The 22,308-nt window shown below is 38.5% G+C and overlaps 1 protein-coding gene across 1 annotated transcript in view; it reads left to right on the forward strand.

Moving 5' to 3' along the window:
* Nucleotides 1–22,308, forward strand: part of LOC139725595 (uncharacterized) — a 31,025-nt gene that overhangs the window by 4,579 nt on the left and 4,138 nt on the right. Inside the window, exons 2-8 of the mRNA XM_071636685.1 lie at nucleotides 3,514–3,565; nucleotides 5,018–5,076; nucleotides 12,192–12,271; nucleotides 15,102–15,175; nucleotides 18,289–18,359; nucleotides 20,700–20,806; nucleotides 21,546–21,610. Of these exons, the coding sequence (XP_071492786.1) occupies nucleotides 3,514–3,565; nucleotides 5,018–5,076; nucleotides 12,192–12,271; nucleotides 15,102–15,175; nucleotides 18,289–18,359; nucleotides 20,700–20,806; nucleotides 21,546–21,610 (508 nt within the window). The remainder of the gene's footprint in view (nucleotides 1–3,513; nucleotides 3,566–5,017; nucleotides 5,077–12,191; nucleotides 12,272–15,101; nucleotides 15,176–18,288; nucleotides 18,360–20,699; nucleotides 20,807–21,545; nucleotides 21,611–22,308) is intronic.

Consider the following 22,308-nt stretch of genomic DNA (forward strand, 5'->3'; position numbering starts at 1 on the left):
GGACAAGTTCACCTTCATAGACATGTGGGTTGAGTGAATGCAGCAATATTAGTAGAACACATCATTGATAGTTTTAGGAAAATCGGACAATGCATTCAGAAGTTATGAATTTTTAAAGTTTCTGCTCACTCAAGGCTGGATGAGAAGACTACTACAGCTTGTGATGTCACATGAGTACAACGATATAAAGAAAGAATAAAGAAAATGCAACATATTTTCACTTTTCTCGCATAGCAAAAGAACACTTGACTTCTCTCTTTCAGAAGGCAGGGGGAATAATATGACCCTTAACATATGTCAGTAACAAGTCAAAGAAATGTGCACTTTATTAAAAAAGTAAAGTTTTTTGAAATTCTCTTTTTATTTTCTTTATATGGTTGTACGCATATGACATCATACACTGTAGTAGTCTTCTCATCCAGCAGTGACTACGCAGATACTTTAAAAATTCATAACTTTTGAACGAATTGTCCGATTTTCCCCAAACTTTCACTGATGTGTTCTACTAATATTGCCGCATTCACTCAATCCACATGTATATGAAGGTGGACTTGTCCTTTAACTAACAAAGCAATTCTGATGAAGTACTTTATTCACATTAAATTTCTGATAAATGTCCAAAGTTTATGATGAAATATTCATACTCACATCAGTATGCAGGATTTTTTTTCCAGCAGAAATCAGTAGATATTGATATTTCAGTTGATATAAAAGTGAGGCGATATAATGATTGAAAGCTTTAAGGCAAATTCATCTTGGCTGCAGATACATATAGTTTGATATCTAGGAATATGTTTACAGTATTTCAATATATATGAGTACATTATAAGATGATCATGTCTATATGAGGTATTTCATATCAAGCTATAAGGGCAAGTACCAGTTCTTGATATTGTAAAATGTTATCATTGCAAATGAAGACATTTAATCCTGTCAGGCCCGCCACATCGACATAACATTAAAGGGTGTGTACAGTTCTGGTTGAAGTGAGGATTTAGCTTTTAACGGTTTGCGAGATATTCAGAAACCACTCTATGAGATGTGAAAGAGCGTGCAATTCTAAGGCCAAAGGGGTATCAAAAGTTTATTTGATGAAAATCAGTTTTGAAATGGCTGAGATTTCCAAAAACAAGGTGAAACGAAGAGATCCTAATAAAAGGCGTGGCCTGTCGCCTTTTATTATTATCACTTTTTTGGATATCTCAGCCATTTGAAAACCAATTTTCATCAAATAAACGTTGAATCCTTTTTAAAATTACATGCTCTTGGTGATAAGCACAATCAGGGTATGCAATCATGACTTTCTCACTTTAAAAAATTGTAACTTCTAAAAGAATGCACCAACTGACTTAAAAATTCACACGCGGCATGCTAAGACATCAGTAATCACATGTGGTAAGACAATAGCTAATTTCTTCTCATTTACTGTTAATTATTAAAGATTAATTACCAAAAAGTCCCCCCAAAACCCACGTAATGCGTCAAAAAAAGCGTTTTACAACTTTTACGTAAAATCAAGATTTGAGGTCCATATTTTAAGTCTACCCCTATGTGTTTGGTATCAAATTAATGGATTTTTTCCTGGCATTGCTTGCATGCAATAAAAAACAATGGTTCTTTCAGCTGGAGAAAGTTATAAGGTCTGAAGTCCCATCCTGGTAGGAGTGTAATGCTGGCTTATTTTTGTGACATTGTGACCTTTTAACCCATGCTGTACAGCTATACATGGAGAAACAGCTTATTTTTCTGCTTTTCCTGAAAGTACTGAAGACACACTACAATATGGTGCGCTGTTTGCCAATAAATGTTCAGCCAGTTTTGAGTTTTGAGCCATTTTCAAATGCTGAGTAAAATAAGTGCGGCCGTTTTTCAGTATTTTCAGTGAGGTATATCCTAATTTGACTACTTTAAAGAATCTTTTCCCCTTATTGAATATACTTGTTTTTTTAACCATGAATTGTACATATGTAGAAATCTATTGTGTGAAAATTTTAGCAAATTTGAGCAATAGGAACTTATTTTTTATATTTTTACAAATTGCTGAGCATAAAAAAGTGCAATACACGCCCATGTTATACTGCATGAAGGTCATATGATAAGTGTTCAGTGTTCATATTTCAATGCTTGTTCAATTTCTAAAGATATCGTAAGCAAAAACATAGTATTTTGGCTTAATATGTCATTGTTTGAGTGTCACAGCTTGGATATCAACTCAAATCATCATAAATCTCACATTCATTCTTCTATCTGTGTTTACAAATATGAGAATTGATCCAAACACTGTGCTCACATTCAAGGTCAAACTGTACAGATAATTTTTTGATGAAAAATATAATATCTTCCAAAGTACCAGCCCTAATTTCATAAAAATTTGTAATAATGGCCACTATATGTCTGTTATTTATTCCTGAAAGTTTCGCCTCTTCACTCTTTGGCAAAAGTGAAATATGATAAAATATGTAAAAGTGGTTTTATTTAAATTCAAAATAATGCCTACAAAATTGATCATCCATTTCGAGAAGTGAAAATATGAAATTCATTCATATTTTGTGATATGTCATGGCTATGTGCTGGTGGTGAATGAAAGGGATATTTATCAGGAATATCTAACAGCAATATCAGATGAAAAAAACATTCTCTTTTTTTTAATGAATTTTTCCAATATATTAGTCATTTCAATGTAATTCGACACCCCTAATCTAAATGCTAATTTATGCGCAGTTTAATGCAAAATTTTGACTCTTTCTTTACATGAAATGAAAATTTGAACACTCAGCTACAACAAACAACAAAAAAAGCATTTTCACCAAGTTTTTTCATTTTTGCCCTGTTATACAATTGCATACCCTGATTGTGCTATTGACCTCTTTTCATATTTCATAGTGAGGTTTCTCATTATCTCACTTAGGAATGTTATAAACCTGAATCCCCACCTCAACCAGTATTGTACAGTCCCTACGTACAGGTTGCCAAAGGAAGTCATAGAGTTAACCTTTGTGTTTTACTGGGAGCTGATAGATATGTGTTTAAAGGAATGGTATAGTTTTGATTCACTGTAGGGGATGCAGGTTTCCAACTTGTGTGTGTGTGTGTGTGTGTGTGTGTGTGTGTGTGTGTTCGTGAGATAATGAGAAACCTGTTATGAAATATGAAAGAACATGCAATTCATAGAGGAATTCACAGTTTATTTGAATAAAATTGGTCTTGAAATAGAGGAGATATATCCACAAAAGCAATCGTAATAAAATGAGACAGGCCACGACTTTTATTAGGATCTCTTTGTTTTACCTTACTTTTTGGATATCTCAGTCATTTCAAACCGAATATTTCATCAAATAAAATTTCAGTTCCCCTTAGAATTTTATGCTCTTTAACATTTCATAGAGTGGTTTCTACATACCAACGGGTATCTCGCAAAATGTTCAAAGCTAAATCCTCACCTCAACCAATACTGTACAGTCCCTTTAATGTCTTGAAATGTGTATTCTTTCCCTCTTTCATACATACATACAGGTGCCACCGTCACATCTCTGATTCTGAATGGTGCTGAAAGATTATTTGTCAGGTAAGAGAAAAATTATTCACCATATTAGCTCTTCTTGTAAAAAGTAAACTGTTAATTTGTGGTCTGAAAATTGTATGAAAAATTCTGATGACTGTCATTTGTTTTTCATTCATTGTTCTATTGATGAGAGAATGGCATATACTTTTCAATGAATATTATTGATGATGATGGCAAATTTTGTTTTTCTGGGGAAGGAGTAATTACAATCTAAGGCATTAGCAATCTTTTGAAGACCGACCTTTATACATTTTCAGCAGTTTTTTATGTCTTGGACATCACTTCCTCAGTTATATCAAATTTTTATGGGATTATTTTTTCTCTAATCTACTGGTATATCGCTGTTGAGTTTAGCCATCATATTTGTTTTTCCAAAATGCTTTCAATGGTATGATTGATATGACCTATCCAACCTCACATCCTCCGTGTCTGTAACATAACTTCAGGCGCAAATGCCCCACTCTGACCCTGCATGAAGCTTCCACAAACGTACAGAACATATTTCATACGACAGTTTGCTTTTAGAATTCATGTAGGATATCAAGGGAATATTTATGCACAAAATTGCTGGAATACTGGGTTTGTTGTTGTTTTACAAGAGTATATCTCTCTTGATTTCTTCGAGATCGGTACTAAAATCATTTTCTCTTTGAGGATGAGGTAGACATTCCTGTGTTTGGAGAATAAATTTCATTCATCTAAGAAATAAGTGGTCTTCATTGCATGGGTGTCACGATCACACAGAGGTTACAATTGTTGATATCAAGGGAACTGTGTCCTCGGTATCAACGACCAAATTGTGCCCTCATTGTACATTCTTTGAGTGATCTCTTTCGCAGCCGATTAAATTTGTTTTTCGCCTCACTGTGTACATTCACAGCAGGGAGGCTGTTGGTGCCATGCTGTGTTGAAGGCAATACACTGATCTCCTTGCCTGAAGCCGATGGCTGTGGTGCACTGAATGATTTCACACCTTTGATTTGCCATTCACAGAGGATGTCATCTTATAGGTGCATAGAAGTGCGGTTGTTCCACTTTACTGGGCTGATACATTACGATAATAACCTCAGAGAGATGGTCAATTAAATATGGAATATTTCCATTCATACAATTTATGTTATGGAATGAGTATATTATGTGCAATATGAGTTTTCTTATATTCTGACAGCAACGTACTTTGAACAGTCACTGTCTTTTGTATGCAAAATTTGATTCAATATTCATTCCTTTGTGTTGTATACATTTACAAAATCAAAGCTGTGTAATTATTTCTTATGTGGAACCTGTGGTGTGTTTCTTTATATATAAAACATGAAAAGGGTATCTCATATTTCATTTTTTGTGTGATTTGTTTTGACATAAGTTCACACTAAAATAACGTAGCACATATACTCATTCCATAATAATGCACCCTGACTAGCCCATTGTCATTGTTTTTTCTGTGATCATTTGCAGTGAGAAGGCTATTTTTGACAACAAGAAAGCTATCCGTGGTGGAATTCCAGTGGTTTTTCGTAAGTAGACCTACCGGTACTTGATATTTTCATATTCCATGGACCTGCACACATCTGTATTCATTACATTTTATTTAACTTGGTAAAGTATGCTGCAGCAGAAACAACAACAATAACAACACGAAAGCAAACATCTTAGCTTTTTCCTTCCAATTGGGTTTCACAAATGTGCACATGAGTATACATTATTCTGAAAAGTGGTCTTAATCCATTTTAGAGATAAAATGGTGGCAGATAATTGATGAGGAGTTATATTCTTGAACATCTTACAAATCAATATGATTTGAGCTCCTGCCTTGAATTGATTATTGCTCCACACTGTGCCTTTGCCAAAATGAACAATTCTCAGGAGTGGTCTTAATCCTCTCATGACCGACCATCCAAAAAAAGCTATTGACATTGTACATAAACATGCCAGTCAATGAGACTGAGAGAGTTAATCTCTGTGAAGGCCAATGGTACTGATGGGGGAAGGACTTTGCGTGAACATGACATGGCTCAAACAATGTTATGCTCCTAAGCTGTGTTGAATGCATCTATAGGCTGAGAATATCTTGCTCCCTTCTTTTTTCGTTGGTGGGGTGTGGATGAGGGGATCCCATCTGCCTCACCCCCGTCATCCCTGATAAATGCCACTATCCTCCCCTCCTCCTCCTCCATCCCGTGATGGCTCTGGCAGCCATGGATGCAGACGCGTGTGGTCTCCCAGACTCATCAGGACCAAAGGCCAATTTGACCTAGAAAAATTGCATAGTCTGTTGGCATCGATGGTATGCATAGTGACTCTTGAACATCTCTCTCTCTCCCTTTTACCCCTTGTCTCCCCTTCTTTTGCCCTCTCTTCCTCTCCTTCTCTCTCTTGTTCTCACTCATTCTATCTGTTTCTTCATCCTCTCTCCCTATTTTCCTTCCTTTCCATCTCTCAAACACACACACACACACCCCATTCTCCACCAGTACGTGTATCTGTCTCCCTCATTATGTTTTAATGTCTTCTCCAATCTCTCCCTCTCTTTCATATGCTCACCAAACACATGCTCCAGATCTCTTCTATATTCATATGACCCTCTCGTCATGTGTCCCTGTCTTTCTTTCTTTCATTCTCTCTATCTCTTTCTTTCTCTTATATGTCTGTCTATCCAACCTTCTGCTTTATGTTCCACATACATGCATGATATATATATATATATATATATATATATATATATATATATATATATATATAGATATCACTCATTCCTAGTCTGTTTGTCAGTCTCTGTCTGTCTGTCTGTCTGTCTGTCTGTCTGTCTGTCTGCCTGTCTCTGTCTCTGGTAATTTCTCTCTCACAAACATCATACTGTGTATCATTTGACCTCTTTATGAGTGCTGTGTGGAGGCAATGTGGGGGATGTCTGCTCATGCTTCCTGAGACCAGTGACCCCCACTTCCACCCTACACCCCCTACACACACACACACACACACACACACACACACACACACACACACACACACACACACACACACACACACACATGGGCGTCACCAGGGGGGGTGCGTTGGGTGCGAACGCACCCCCCTTCAGACCCTGAAAAAAAAAAAAAAAAAAAAAAAAACCTTCAGTCTGCGAGCGACCTCAACGCCGGACACTAAATGATTATTATTTTTTATCTATTTATTTATTTTTTTTGAAATTTTGCATCGGGGACAAAAACAAAGAAAAGAAAAAATCGTGGGCAAAAGCAATTCGCACCCCTGGTTCTGGCAGCACTGATTTTATACATAATTATCTACTAGTGCAAGTGTATTCTATACAGTGTTGACTATATACATAGATTTTGGACATCCTTCCCATACTTGGTCACTTCGACGCCACCTCGCTGGTCACACTGGCGTAGCCAGGGGGGGGGGGCGATGGGGGCGGTCGCCCCCCCCCCCTAAGATTTGGACCGGGGATTTGGGAGGCGGGAAAAAAAAATGCGTGTATACTGTATCCATGCACATGAAGCGGGTCTCCTTTCCAACCTTTCATCAAATAAGTTTTCTTTTGAATATTTCACTCAAAGTGTGCACCAGATCGTTGAATTTCAATTCAAAATGTGCAAAATCTCTCGTGCTTGGGAGGGGGTATCCCCCTCCCAAACCCTCCCCCTCTGTGCCTCTTTCCCTAGCTAAGTACACTTTTTAGATTTATAAAAAATTCTGAATAATTCTGAGTGCACAAGACTTATCACTTATATTCCGAAAACTGAAGGTTCCCTCATGTATAAGGGGAATTTCCCCTTTTAATCGACCCTTTCCTCCCTCAGCCCCCCCCCCCCCATCAGTTTTTTTTTTTTTCTGGTGATTTCCCAAATGTTGATTCCATCAAATATGCGTATACGAGATATCTCAATTTCAACCTTAAAAAGATAAAAGCTCCATCGGAAGGGAAGGGTGGAGATAACACTCGCCTACGCCTTCTCCCTGCTCGCCCCCCCCCCCCCCCCCCGCCATGCAAAGAAGTAGACTGTGGCTATACCCAGATCGCTTTATTTCAATTCTAAAAACGCAAAAGCTCCGCGAGCGGGAGAGGGAATCCCCCTTCCCCTAAGCTCTACCTCACTAGACTTTATACATACGCACAGATGGTGCACATTCGGAATAAGAGCTAAATTCCGTGATTTTAACACTTCGATGAAAAAGTATTGCACCAAAACTTTGCACCAGATCGCTGAATTTCAGGTCTGAAAACGCAAAACCACCTTCGTGTGGTAGGGGATATGCCCCTATCTACATCCTCGTGTGCATGCTTTTTCTATTTGATTGCTGAACAGACAACGTTCATGATATTCAGTGTAAGAATTAATACAAGAAGACTAGTGTATCTAAATTATACCATTTTATAGGTAAATTGTTCAATAATAATCTACACCATACTGCAACCTTAAACAAGTGGGACTGTTTCAACTCGTTAAAACACGCAAAAACATGCATCAAATTGCACCATTTGCAACATCAAAATGCAAAAAGTTCTCACCGTGGGAGGGGGGACACCCCCCTCCCACACCCTCCCCTACCCCTTCAGTCGCGTTTATAATATTCAGTGAAAAGAATTAATACAAGAAGTGTGTCTAAATTATACCACTTTATAGGCAAATTGTTCAATAATAATCTACATCAAAATAAACTGCTACCATAAACAAGTGGGACTGTTTCACGTCGATAAAACGCGCAAAAACATACATCAAATTGCACCATTTACAACATCCAAATGCAAAAAGTTCTTACCGTGGGAGGGGGGACACCCCCCTCCCACACCCTCCCCCCCCCCCCCCTCGCTCGCTCCGCTCGCTCGGGCTCGGTCGCTTCGCTCCCTCGCAGACTAACCGCCCCCCCCCTAAGATGAAATCCTGGCTACGCCGTTGGCTGGTCATACCTCCCCCAGTCATGAACATAAACCGACACCCTTGACTACCAGTGGCGGATCCAGGGGAAGGGGCGCACCGGGCGTCTCCCCCCCCCCCCCTGCCCCCTCTTAATTTCCAAAGCGAAAAAGTATAGCTACAAACGGCAGTTTTTGGACTGTAAAATGTCAAAATTTTTCAAGCTCGCTCGCTGGCATTTAGTCGTAATGCCATTCTCCTGAAGTTGCTGCCAATAATTGCCGGCAGTTCCACCCGGTGCCCCCCCCCCCCTTACTGCAAAAAATATAGCTACAAACGGCAGTTTTGGGACTGTAAAATGTCACAATTTTCAAGCTCGCTCGCTCCGCTCGCTCGCATTCAAATTCTCCTAATATTGCTGCCAGTAATTGCCAGCAGTTGCGCCCGGTGCGCCCCCTCAATTTCGAAAGCAAAAAAAGATATAGCATCAAACGGCAGTTTTGGGACTGTAAAATGTCAAAATTTTCAAGCTCGCTCGCTGTCATTTAGTCGTAATGCCATTCTCCTGAAGTTGCTGCCAGTAATTGCCGGCAGTTCCACTCGGTGCCCCCCCCCCCCCCTTACTGCAAAAAATATAGCTACAAACGTCAATTTTGGGACTGTAAAATGTCACAATTTTCAAGCTCGCTCGCTCCGCTCGCTCGCATTCAAATTCTCCTAATATTGCTGCCAGTAATTGCCAGCAGTTGCGCCCGGTGCGCCCCCTCAATTTCGAAAGCAAAAAAAGATATAGCATCAAACGGCAGTTTTGGGACTGTAAAATGTCAAAATTGTCAAGCTCGCTCGCATTTAATCTTTATGCAATTCCCCTGATGTTACTGCCAGTAATCGTCCAGTTGCGCCCGGTGCGCCCCCCTTAATTTCCAAAGCGAAAAAAAAATGTAGCTACAAACGGCAGTTTTTCTACTGTAAAATGTCAAAATTTTCAAGCTCGCTCTCTTCGCTCGCTCGCATTGAATCGTTATGCAATTCACCTGATGTTGCTGCCAGTAATTGCCAGCAGTTGCGCCCGGTGGCATGCGCTCCACCCCCCCCCCCCCTCCTTAATTTTCAAAGCTAAAAATATGGCTAGGAACGGCAGTTTTTGGACTGTAAAATGTAAAATTTTCAAGCTCGCTCGCATTTAATCGTTATGCAATTCACCTGATGTTGCTGCCAGCAATTGCCAGCAGTTCCGCCCGGTGCGCCCCCTCCCTTAATTTCCAAAGCGAAAAAATATGGCTAAGAACGGCAGTTTTTGGACTGTAAAATGTAAAATTTTCAAGCTCGCTCTCTTCCCTCGCTCGCATTTAATCTTTATGCAATTCCCCTGATGTTACTGCCAGTAATTGTCTGCAGTTGCGCCCGGTGCGCCCCCCCCCCTTAATTTCCAAAGTGAAAAAATATAGCTACAAACGGCAGTTTTTCTACTGTAAAATGTCAAAAATTTCAAGCTCGCTCTCTTCGCTGGCTTGCATTGAATCGTTATTCAGTTCACCTGATGTTGCTGCCAGTGCCAGTAATTGCCAGCAGTTGCGCTCGGTGGCATGCGCTCCCCCCCCCCCCCCCCTTAATTTCCAAAGCGAAAAAATATGGCTAAGAACGGCAGTTTTTGGACTGTAAAATGGAAAATTTTCAAGCTCGCTCTCTTCGCTCGCTTGCATTTAATCGTTATGCAATTCACCTGATGTTGCTGCTAGTAATGGCCAACAGTTCCGCCCGGTGCGCCCCCCTCCCTTGATTTCCAAAGCGAAAAAATATGGCTAAGAACGGCAGCTTTTGGACTGTAAAATGTAAAATTTTCAAGCTCGCTCGCATTTAATCGTTATGCAATTCACCTGATGTTGCTGCCAGCAATTGCCAGCAGTTCCGCCCGGTGCGCCCCCTCCCTTAATTTCCAAAGCGAAAAAATATGGCTAAGAACGGCAGTTTTTGGACTGTAAAATGTAAAATTTTCAAGCTCGCTCTCTTCCCTCGCTCGCATTTAATCTTTATGCAATTCCCCTGATGTTACTGCCAGTAATTGTCTGCAGTTGCGCCCGGTGCGCCCCCCCCCCCCCTTAATTTCCAAAGTGAAAAAATATAGCTACAAACGGCAGTTTTTCTACTGTAAAATGTCAAAAATTTCAAGCTCGCTCTCTTCGCTCGCTTGCATTGAATCGTTATTCAGTTCACCTGATGTTGCTGCCAGTGCCAGTAATTGCCAGCAGTTGCGCTCGGTGGCATGCGCTCCCCCCCCCCTTAATTTCCAAAGCGAAAAAATATGGCTAAGAACGGCAGTTTTTGGACTGTAAAATGGAAAATTTTCAAGCTCGCTCTCTTCGCTCGCTTGCATTTAATCGTTATGCAATTCACCTGATGTTGCTGCTAGTAATGGCCAACAGTTCCGCCCGGTGCGCCCCCTCCCTTGATTTCCAAAGCGAAAAAATATGGCTAAGAACGGCAGCTTTTGGACTGTAAAATGTAAAATTTTCAAGCTCGCTCGCATTTAATCGTTATGCAATTCACCTGATGTTGCTGCCAGTAATTGCCAGCAGTTCCGCCCGGTGCGCCCCCTCCCTTTATTTCCAAAGCGAAAAAATATACCAACAAACGGCAGGTTGTTTTTTTTTAACTGTAAAATGTCAAAATATTCAAGCTCGCTCGCTCCGCTCGCTCGCATTTAATTGTTATGCCTTTCTCCTGATGTTGCTGCCAGTAATTGCCGGCAGCTGCGCCCGGTGCACCCTCCCCCCTTTATTTCCAAGGCGAAAAAATATAGCTCCAAATGGTAGTTTTTTTACTGTAAAAGATGAAATCCTAGCTACGCCGGTGCCCTTTCCCCGCCTAGTTTCCCTCAACAACAGTAAAAGTCTAGGGATTGAGAGCTTCCTATATTCCAAATGTCTGTCCAAAAAAAAATCTCGTTACATTAGGGTCAAAACGCACCCCCCTTGAAAAAAAGCTGGTGACGCCCCTGCACACAATACATATAGGCACGCAACAGATTTCACTTTGACTACCTGGTAGATATTCAACTTTGACAACTGATTTTTGTTGAATGTAACAGAATGTGATGTATTACTTACTCTGTTCAAAGCCGAGTGTTGCGATGGTGATAATTCATTTCATCCAGCAAATAACAAAACTTTCGTGTAGACATGTATTCATGGGACACATTAGTGCTTCTCCTATGAAATTTCTTTGTTTCAGAAATGTTATTGTCATAATCTTCTCAATTTGTGATGGGAAACAAGTATGGGATATTTGCATGTTTTGAGGTTCAATTTCAGTCTGTAGATTTTGAAATGATGAATGCATACTGTCATAGTTATGTTTTATGTAATGTGATATCATGCCATTTATTCTAAAGGATGCCAAGAAAGGTGTACACATACATGTATATTCAAGATGTCATTATGGCTGTATTTATGTGAGAAAATATATCATCTATTTGTTTACTTGCAACTGATTAACAAATTGCCCTACATCAATATAAATAGACACCGATTATTCAGTGGTATAGTAGTAGCCATGCTAAAAAAAAAAAAATCCTGAGCGTACTGCGTACATATTTCTGGTTTTATTCCCATTACTGCATTAGGCCTATTTGTTAACATGGATGCTTCTAAAAAACTGTATAATCAGTGTATACTTTCATTGATGTAAGGCAATTTGCCAATCAGTTGCAACAAACACAACTCGAGGACACAAGAGTCATTAATTTATTCATTTACTTGCCGGTGCCACAGCTCACTTCGGTCCCTGGGAAGATCGCCCACAGCATGGCTTTGCAAGAACAGCTGCCTGGGAACTAACTGACAAACAGACGGTGAGTGACATGAACGTTAACGTTGTTCTCCCAGATCAAACTACTGCATCGTCTTTCATGCAGTTGTATGTGGAAAATGAGTTACAAAACAAGTGTGTGCATGATTTGTCTTTGTTTGCAACTGATTGACAAATTGCCCTGCGTCGACGTAAGTAAGCACTGATCAATTCAGTGCTTATTTATGTCGATGTAGGGCAATTTGTCAATCAGTCGCAATGAAAGCATCTCGATGGAAGAACTTCTTGTTTTTGTTTGTTTGTTTGTTGTTGTTTTTTCTTTGCCAGTTAGAAATCATCATGAAGTGAGCTACTTGAGAAATTCATACGGTCTGTTTGAGGAGATTTGCACTGAATTTAGAAGATAAAGAGATTCAATGGCATCCTCCAGAAAGCATCCCCAAAGTAGGATGCAGACTGGTGTAAGAGACTGATGCATTGCGAATTATAGGACTTGCCAATTCATGATTAAAAAACACAGTGGTAGAGTTCGAAATTTACATGTTATGCTATTCAAAAAAAAGCAAACTCAGCAATATCCCACATAGAGGCAACTCAGGAAACTATAAGGCAATATTTTCACATGTTCCTAAATTGTGTGAATATCAGTCCACCCACTCAATTTATTAAAAAAACAAAACAAACAACAACACTGAAATCTATCACAGATACAGTTTACATTCATGCTTGCATACATTTGTACCTCGTACTCCCCAGCCCCATGCTTGGTGGCTGGTATCACAACTTTGATACCTATCCTTTACCGCCCTCCATTATGCTGATTATCTTTGTAAAAAAACAGTGAATTTTAGTAATTGCAAGAGATGCGAGACAGAGTCAAACCACCAGTGAGGAGTAAGCCTCAGCTACAGGACTATCCTAATTTCTTAACCCCGTGAATCAGATGTTTGCAACCAAACTACTGTTTGGTATAAACCAATCACAACCACACAGAATAGCTGTGGTAGAAGGAGCTTGCAAATACCACATTTTAAACCAAACCCAGATGGGAAAATCTAGCAGTTCCATTAGATGAAGTGACTAAGTGATTTACTTAGTATTGAGTTATTCAATAGGAACAGTGTGCCAGTTTATAGTTCTTTTTTGTCTCGAATGATAATCACTTACTGTAAAACATGATATATTCGCTGATTGAATTTTTTGCGAATTGGAGCCGACGGCCTTTTTTGCGGCATGAAATTTTCGCGAACTGCCACTGGCATTCAATGCACATAGCGTAGACAAGAACTTTCGCGTGCAGTTTAATTTCGCGAATCTTGGCGCTCGCGAAATTCGCGAAATTAAATTGCACGCGAACATTCCTCATTTTACAGTATATTGTAGTTCTCAAAAGTACTCAAGCGAACATGCTCAGCTTTGTCTACTATCCACATGCAATTGTCCCCATCAACAGAGCAACGTCATAATGAGAGCCTGTACAAGAGGCTACTCCACATTGTATGCTGAATGAGCAAGTGCCAGAGTGCAGTATTAATGAGAGGCGTTTCACATTTGGCTCTGGTCCGGCTGTCAAAAGTGTACCTGATACACGAAAACAGGTGGATAATAGACTACTGGGTTCCTGTTCACTCCCTCATGTCTCAACATCTTCTGGGATATCCGAGAGAGGTTTAGAAACTATGCCACTTTTTTCTTTTTTGAATAAGATTATTTGTCCCAGGTGTGACAGGAGAAATATATAGTTTCTGCAAGTTTCAGGTTTCCAGTTTCAAGTTTGATAACTCATTCTCCCCATTGGGGTATGTGAGTACAAGAACATAATACAAGATATGAAGACAAGTTATGTACAAATTTATTTATTTATTTATTTATTCAGTTTTCTTTACCCAGGGTAGCCCCATCAGTGGTTTAAACACTGTTATCCTAGGGGGCCCTGCAACAGAATGACATTGACAGTAACAAGATCAATTTGACAAAATCTAACAGAGATGATTTTTGCAATATGAAGCATACAAAGTTTGCAGAATGTTAACTCAGGCAGGAGTTTTTCTCCCTGTTAGGTCATATAAAACTAGGTTTTGTTGCAGTTCCTCACTACACAAATGTCAAACTTTAAATGTCTCCAGTGCACCTGTTTGAGCTATAAAAAAAAAGTGTTCTTGCAGAGTACTGACCAAAGTAACAAGGGACTTGTGATAGATGAATAAATATAGAGGCAGTTTGTGCAACTGTTGTCTGAAAGAGTTATTTGAGACAACTGTTTCTTTTGACTCCTCACCATACCCAAAACCATCCCTTGATGTCAACAAAATGTAATTTATAATGACCCCACTTTCATCTTTCACTTCCATGTTTTTGTGAAGTGTTGGTTAGAAAAAAAGAATTAACTAGAAATAAATCCTATTTTGATTTCAAGGCATACCTGTTATGAAGCACTCAGGGTACTTTTTTGATTAGCAGGAAATCAATCATATTTTGATTCAAAGGCAAAATACCTGTTATGACTTATCGTTTACTGATAGCAGTTGCAATGTGTGGTAAATTTCTAGTTTCTCACCACATAAATAACTGATTGGGTAACTGTTCACTTTGATAGAGTTTTTTTCTTTCTTTCAATAAATGACTAGACATCACAGAAAAATTGTTAATGCGATGTTGTTCCTGCTTTAATGACTCAGATTTGCATGCAGACTTGCTAAAATTCTGGCTAAAACTTTTAGTGTTCAGACGACAATGTGATCAGTGTGGTAAATGTTCCAAAGGTGTGACTAAGCTAGCACCATAGAGCATCTCAAATCCTCCCCATTAAAAGTTTCTTCATCTGTTTCACCAAATTAGTAATTTCATTCCTTCTCTGAATTTCCTCAATTCAGGACCCCAAGAAGGAGGTGACATGTACCTTTACACTGGAGGAGAGTCCAGAGACACGCACGTTATGGAACCACAAGTAAGTTCATTGTCGGCATTAAAATAGATGTAGCAGCAGAAATCAATCACCTTTAACTACACAAAGCAAAGGCACGCAGCAAAATGATGCATTACAATCCTGAATGTTTGATTTGCACGAAAGGTATTTCTTGTGTTTATTTTATGTAGCAATGCTAGCAAAGCTGCAAAGTCTCACCAATTCTGCAGGAGGCCCCGTGAAAACTTGAAGATATATCTTTTTCGTGTCATGGCAAGAAAATATAAAGGCATACCTGATTTGGGAATCCTTTTTACCTATTAAGCTGCATGAAACACACAATTACCTGTATCCCAGATTTTGATATGTGAATGTTGGCAACCTTGTCCTTGTAGTATCAACTTAAAGGACAAGTTCACCTTCATAAACATAAGGATTGAGAGAATGTAGCAATATTAGTAGAACACATCATTGAAAGTTTGAGGAAAATCAGACAATCCGTTCAAAAGTTATGAATTTTTGAAGTTTTTGTGCAGTACCCGCTGGATGAGAAGACTACTGCAGTGTATGAATAACTTAGATGTCACATGCGTACAACAATATAAGGAAAATATAAAGAGAATTTCACAAATTTCCATCTTTTGAAAAAAGTACACATTCCCCTGACTCGTTACCGATAAATGTTATGGGTAATATTATTCCCCCTGCCTTTAGAAAGAGCCAAGTCAATTGCTCTTTTATTATGCGAAAAAAGTGAAAATATGTTGAATTTTCTTTTATATTTTCTTTATACTGTTGTACGCATATGACTCACAAGCTGTAGTAGTCTCCTCATCCAGCAGTTCCAACACAAAAATTTAAAAAATTCATAACTTTTGCATCGATTGTCCAATTTTCCTCAAACTTTCACTGATGTGTTCTACTAATATTGTTGCATTTCTCAATCCTTATGTTTATGAAGGTGAACTTGTCCTTTAAAGATGAGACAATGTCAGTATCAATGTCAGTGTATTCTTTTATTATTCTACAGTTGTTATTGTTGTTTTGTTTTAGTAATTTTGCATGCTAATTGTGGAAATGATGAAGTGGAAATTGTTTTATCTGATTTTCAGGGAAGTTAATGGCTCGGTCACAAATACCATTAAGAACTGCTACGAACGCCGTACAAACAATTTTTAGACAATTTCGTAAGATCTTCTTAAGAAGGCCGTATGAAACCAGCGTCTGTAGACCGTTCGTAGACCATTCGTGAGTTCGTAGCCTGGTCAATGGTCTTGACCAAGATTTTTTTTTAAAACTTCGTACGAAACACTCTCTTCGTAAGGCGGCCGTACGAACTCCAGAATTTGTACGAACGCATCGTTCGTACGAACCTTTGTGACCGTAGCTTTAAGCTGATATCTATGAACTTATAGAAATTATACTGTTTGAATGCTGTATACATAAGTGATAGCATATTTTGTGCGTTCCAATGTCCCATGTATGAAGCAGATACTGAATGGGGTCTGTTATACCTTTTGACAGAATTTTGCCTCACCTTTAAAGTGGCCTAGATGATTGATTGAATGCAGACACTTTGACACTTTGACTTCTGAGAAATTGAAGGATTGTGACAGGAATCCCTACAACAGCATCTTCTTGACTACAGATTATGATGTAGTTCTGGTTCATGTCAATTGAAAAAGACAAGATCATTTCCATTTTTTTTTTTTTTTTTTTTTGGGGGGGGATGAAGTTTTGGGAGGGCTCTTTTGGTACAACCCCTTTTGGGCTCTTGGACATTTCACAACGGCCCCATGATGAAAACAATATTTTGCAGGTAAAGGAGGTCAGATGATAATCAATTGTACTCCCCACAACACAAGTATGCATCACCAATGCGAGCCTGATGTGTTCATCACATCTGCTATCCTGGTTTTTGCTGGGATTTGGCTACAATGTACCTTTAATCCAAGTATTTGTAAAATGAATTATCTCTCTACTCTACTGTTGACAATCCCCTGTGAGTGGGTGTGTGCCATTAGAGCCAGGCTGTTCTCAAAACCCACTGTCACTTCTCTGTAACACTGTGCCTATGTGATGAGCAACCCCAAAACATGTTTTACCACAAAACCGCAAATATTTGGGCACTGCCTTCCCTGTAGCCTCTGTAAAAGGACATCACATTTGCAGGTTAAATCCCTATTACACCCCCCTTAAAAAACAAAACAAAAAAACCCCAGAAAATGTATTTTTCCCATGCAAATTTATAGATTTTCACTTTGGAACGGGCAGTATTCTCAAATCTCTCACTATGTACTACTGTAAAAGTGGTTTCTTTCGCGGTGGTTTTATTTTCGCGCTTTTAGGTTGAACCGCGAATTCAACACCACGCGAAAATGTTTTAAACTCGCCGCTTGTTACAATGCTATTGCGCACATGCACACACGAAGATTGAGTGTATGGATGGTCAACACACACAGCGATACTGCGCAATGTAGGTACACGCACGTTAAAAAGTACTCGAGAGACGGGATTCCAGATAAGCCTGCATTTAATATTAATCTATTTTCATAAATAAAAGAATAATTGGATTATAATTTGGTTTTCATGTGCAAAACAAAACAGTTTTTGTAGACTGTGATATCACAGATTTTGCCGACCGCGAATTTAAACACACGCGAAAAAGTCGGCACCGATGGAAACCGCGAAAGTATCTGTACGCGAAAGAAACCACTTTAACAGTACCCAAATTACTTTATATTCATCGTTACTACCATCTCTTCTCATATAACTTGCTTGTGCCAAAATCCATCTGGATAAAAAGGCACATCATTGAGTGTGTGAAAGTCCCATACCTGAGGGAGGCATGGTATTAAAGCCAAATAGCTTGCACTCCCTTGTTCTCCTCTCCAATGCAATTAAACAGAGAAATTCAGAAGTTTGAAGGTTTGTGTTGACCCTTGATCCTGGATGGGTAGACTTAAATCATGGGTTGATGTGATTGTGCCCCTAAGGCAGCATATCTGCAAATATGCCACACAATTTATCAACCTGTCATATTATATGCCATTCAGCATCTGGGTGGCTTATATTTTGTATGCGTAAAAAAAACAGAAGGTACAATTCATAGATCTAATTTTCTATGTCATGTCTTTTCTGATTCTGTTGGACAGATTTAAAGCAAAGTACAGTGTCATCTTAAAGAAGAAGGATGCTGTTTTTGATTTCTCTGTCACCAACCAAGGTAATTGATGCGAACTCATCTGTGGCTAACCTGTACTTTGTTTTCCATACTAGTACCTGTGGAAAAGACTCCACGAAGGAATGCTTAAAGGACAAGTTCACCTTCATAGACATTTGGGTTAAGTGAATGCAGCAATATTAGTAGAACACATCAGTGAAAGTTTGGGGAAAATCCAACAATCTGTTCAAAAGTTATTAATTTTTAAAGTGTCTGCGCAATCACTGCTGGATGAGAAGACTACTACAGCGTATGATGTCAGATGCGTGAAACGATATAAGGAAGATAAAAAGAGAATATCACAGAACTTTACTTTTTGAAAAAAGTGCACATTTCTTCAACTTGTTACTGACATATATTAAGGGTAATATTATTACCCCTGCCTTCTAAAAGAGAGAAGTCGAGTGACCGTTTGTTATGCAAGAAAGTGAAAATATGTTGAATTTTCTTTATACTTTCTTTATATCGTTGTACAAATGTGACATCACAAGCTATGGTAGTCTTCTCACCCAGCCGTGACTGAGCAGAAACTTTAAAAAAATTGTAACATTTGAACGGATTGTTCGATTTTCCTCAAACTCTCACTGATGTGTTCTACTAATATTGCTGCATTCACTCAACCCTCATGTCTATGAAGGTGAACTTGTCCTTTAAAGGGATAGTACAGTATTGGTGGAGATGAGAATTGGGCTTTCAAGTTTTTGCAAGATACCAAGAAAACACATATGGAATAGTACAGAGCATACCATTTCAAGAGGAATTCAAAGTTTATTTGATGAAAATCGGGTTTGGAATGACCGAAACATCCAAAAACAAAGTAAAACAAAGCAATCGTAATAAAGTGTGGGTCCCACACTTTACTAGAATTGCTCTGTTTTGGATATCTCAGCCATTTCAAAACCAATTTTCGTCAAATAAACGTTGAATTCCTCATGGAATCACATGCTCTTTCATATTTCATAAGAGGTTTCGCATTATCTCATAAAAAAATGTTAGAAACCTGAAATTAGGTCTCGACCAAAACTATACGATCCCTTTAAATATACAAAATATTTAGGTTCAGGAAACCTTCCCTGATTGCTTGTAACTTTCTTGTAGTCATAATAGGAGAAAAAAAAAACCCACAATAGGCAAATGCTTTTTGAAAAGCCGAAGGTGTACTTTATAATTATTTCAGTGTTGGTTTCGATAGAATGTTTAACACTTCAATAACATTTAATTACAAGGTGTTGTGGGTCACTGCAAGTAACAATGGAAGTGTAGTTCCTAGACTGTGACCTCCACATCATCTTGTGCATGTTTGCAACTCCAGCAAGACAGACAGACAGACAAACAAACAGACAGACAGACAGACTGACTGTCAGATCAAAATCTTTTTTTTTTTTTTTTTTTTTTTTTTAGTTAGCTTGGGAAAGAGAGGCAATTGACAGAGACTACACCCTAGGCAAGTAGTTATATATATACTCCAGACAAATAGTAATATAGTTTTCTCTATGTAAATATTTGGTAAAGCATGCATCATGACATCCCCTAAAGGCCCTGAATTTTTTGTTTGTTTTTATTAGACTTTTTCATCACTGTTTTGAAGTATGGGTATCCCCTATGTTGTTTAATGCTTCAAATGCTTCCAGTATCACACTTTCTCAAGAGATCAGTGTATTGAAGATATTTCTTCTATGTGCATCCTCCCAGATAGAGGTTGCTCATTATTTTGTACCAATTACATAAAGAGTCATTTTGATATATTTGTGCACAAAACAACTAACATCTTCTGTGTCCGTTATGTCACGGTGATACAACTGTCACAGACAGCTTTTTTGAGGTTTCTTGGTTTTTGTAGGTCCCAAAGGTGGCATGTTGCCAAGGTAACAATCTATTATAAGTTTTATCCAAATTTGCCTAAATTTTTCCTGCTCGGCAGGTTAATCAGATTCTTTCCAACTTCATTTCAAACTTCTGGCGAATGCATTCTTTGAAGTCAGATGTACCATAAGCAATATTCTAGTTGAACTTTTGATGACAATCTCTTGTTTCTAACAGTGTAAAACGTCTAATGCACAGTGACAAGGACTCGTCTGAATGAATGGCTTATGTAACATTAGCTTTCGTGTATACACATATTTGAAAGTTGGAAACTCCATTTGTATGGAAGTGAAGTCAGGTCTGGTGTTCACATATACTCTGATTTTGAGAACCTTGCTTTATAGAGGGTCAGATAACTTAAACTTTCAATAATCACTGTGAATGAACAATCTTCACACCTCTTTCCCACCCACACTAGATTTTAATTTGATTGGATCTCAGTGTCTCACTGATGGGATCATTTTCTCCTTTTTGTTTCAGACTTGAATCCGATTGAATTTACCTGCCTGTTGCATACATACTTCCAAGTCGATGATGTGACCAAAGTTACAGTATCTGGCCTACAAGGTCTGGAGTATGTTGATAAGGTTGGTTTGTTATGAAGATGTTCCCTTGGTATATACTAGATTATGATGTTCTTACTCACAGTAATTTCTCATATATGTGGAAGAGAAAGAAAGTAGAGAAAAAATCAATCATAGGACTGATTAAATCAGTTGTCAATGCTATAATGGTGAGACAAAAAAAAATAAATCTGCAGATACTATATCTCTGGATTTTGCATTTAAACTTTCACGAAAGTCGCAAATTGCAAAAAACAATACTTCCTCTATCAGAGCTGCAATGTGCTTGTGGCAATATTATAGTGTCCAACATGGGGAAAAATTGGTAATCTTCTCTTTTGAAGAGAGAGTATACCTATTTTTTTATTCTGCTTTAATCTGTGATGCTCAATTGTGCATTTAACCACTTGTGAAGTGTCCTGCATGTCATGTTCACACTACATTATGCATGTAAAATATGTCGGATATATGCATTTTCATCAACTTAATATCAGAGTATTGTAAAGCTTTGGGCAATGAGTAAAAAACATCATTTTACACTTTCAATGCGTATTGTACGTAAAGGTAAGTAACAAAAACCAGTAATTATCATTACAGTGTGAGTGAGAAGAAATTTGAAAGTTATCAAAACAGAGACTTCTTGTGACTCTGGATAGTTCCTGATGGAGATAATGAAATAAATGGTGTCTAAGATATATTTGATTCGTGTGTGTTTGTGGGGGCAGACCTTTTTTCTAACACTGGAAATTCCATTTCTACATAGGTTCGCGGAGGAGGGACGTTTACAGAAGACAGGGAGTTGGTGACTGTGTCAGAACAGGTTGACAGGTACCGTATGGGATGTTCCCTGCCAATTCGACTTATCAGTCCAGATAGCTGTGTGCTACTTTCAATCTGCACCTGTTGAGTGAGCAGAATGTATGGTAACCATTATTAACCCAAATCTAGAGTGAAGCACATCAACATTTTAACCTCTTACTGGCCAATATTGCCGAAAATAAAGGGATCGTACACTTTTGGTTGAGACCTAATTTCAGGTTTCTAACAGTTTTTGGTGAGATAATGTGAAACCTCTTATGAAATATGAAAGAGCATGTAATTCTATGAGGAATTCAACGTTTATTTGATAAAAATTGGTTTTGAAATGCCTGAGATATCCAAAAAGAGCGATTCTAATAAAGTGTGGGACCCACACTTTATTACGATTGCTTTGTTTTACTTTGTTTTTGGATGTTTCAGTCATTCCAAACCCAATTTTCATCAAATAAACTTTGAATTCTTCTTAAAATGGTATGCTCTGTGCTATATCATAAGTGTTTTCTTGGTAATCTCGCAAAAAGTTAAAAGCCCAATTCTCATCTCCACCAATACTGTACCATCCCTTTAAGCCCAATTGTTTCCATGACATTGAGCCATTCCGGATCCCCTCCCCACCCCCCCCCCCCTCCCAAAATGAAAGTCGTATTCTAAGTTATGCACACTTACTTTTGTCTTACAATTCAACAGTCTCCAGTCAAGGTTATTGT

This window comes from Diadema antillarum, unplaced genomic scaffold (assembly GCF_040938485.1).
Source record: "Diadema antillarum isolate AM-2024a unplaced genomic scaffold, OU_Dant_1.0 seq00000050_RagTag, whole genome shotgun sequence".
Taxonomy (NCBI): domain Eukaryota; kingdom Metazoa; phylum Echinodermata; class Echinoidea; order Diadematoida; family Diadematidae; genus Diadema; species Diadema antillarum.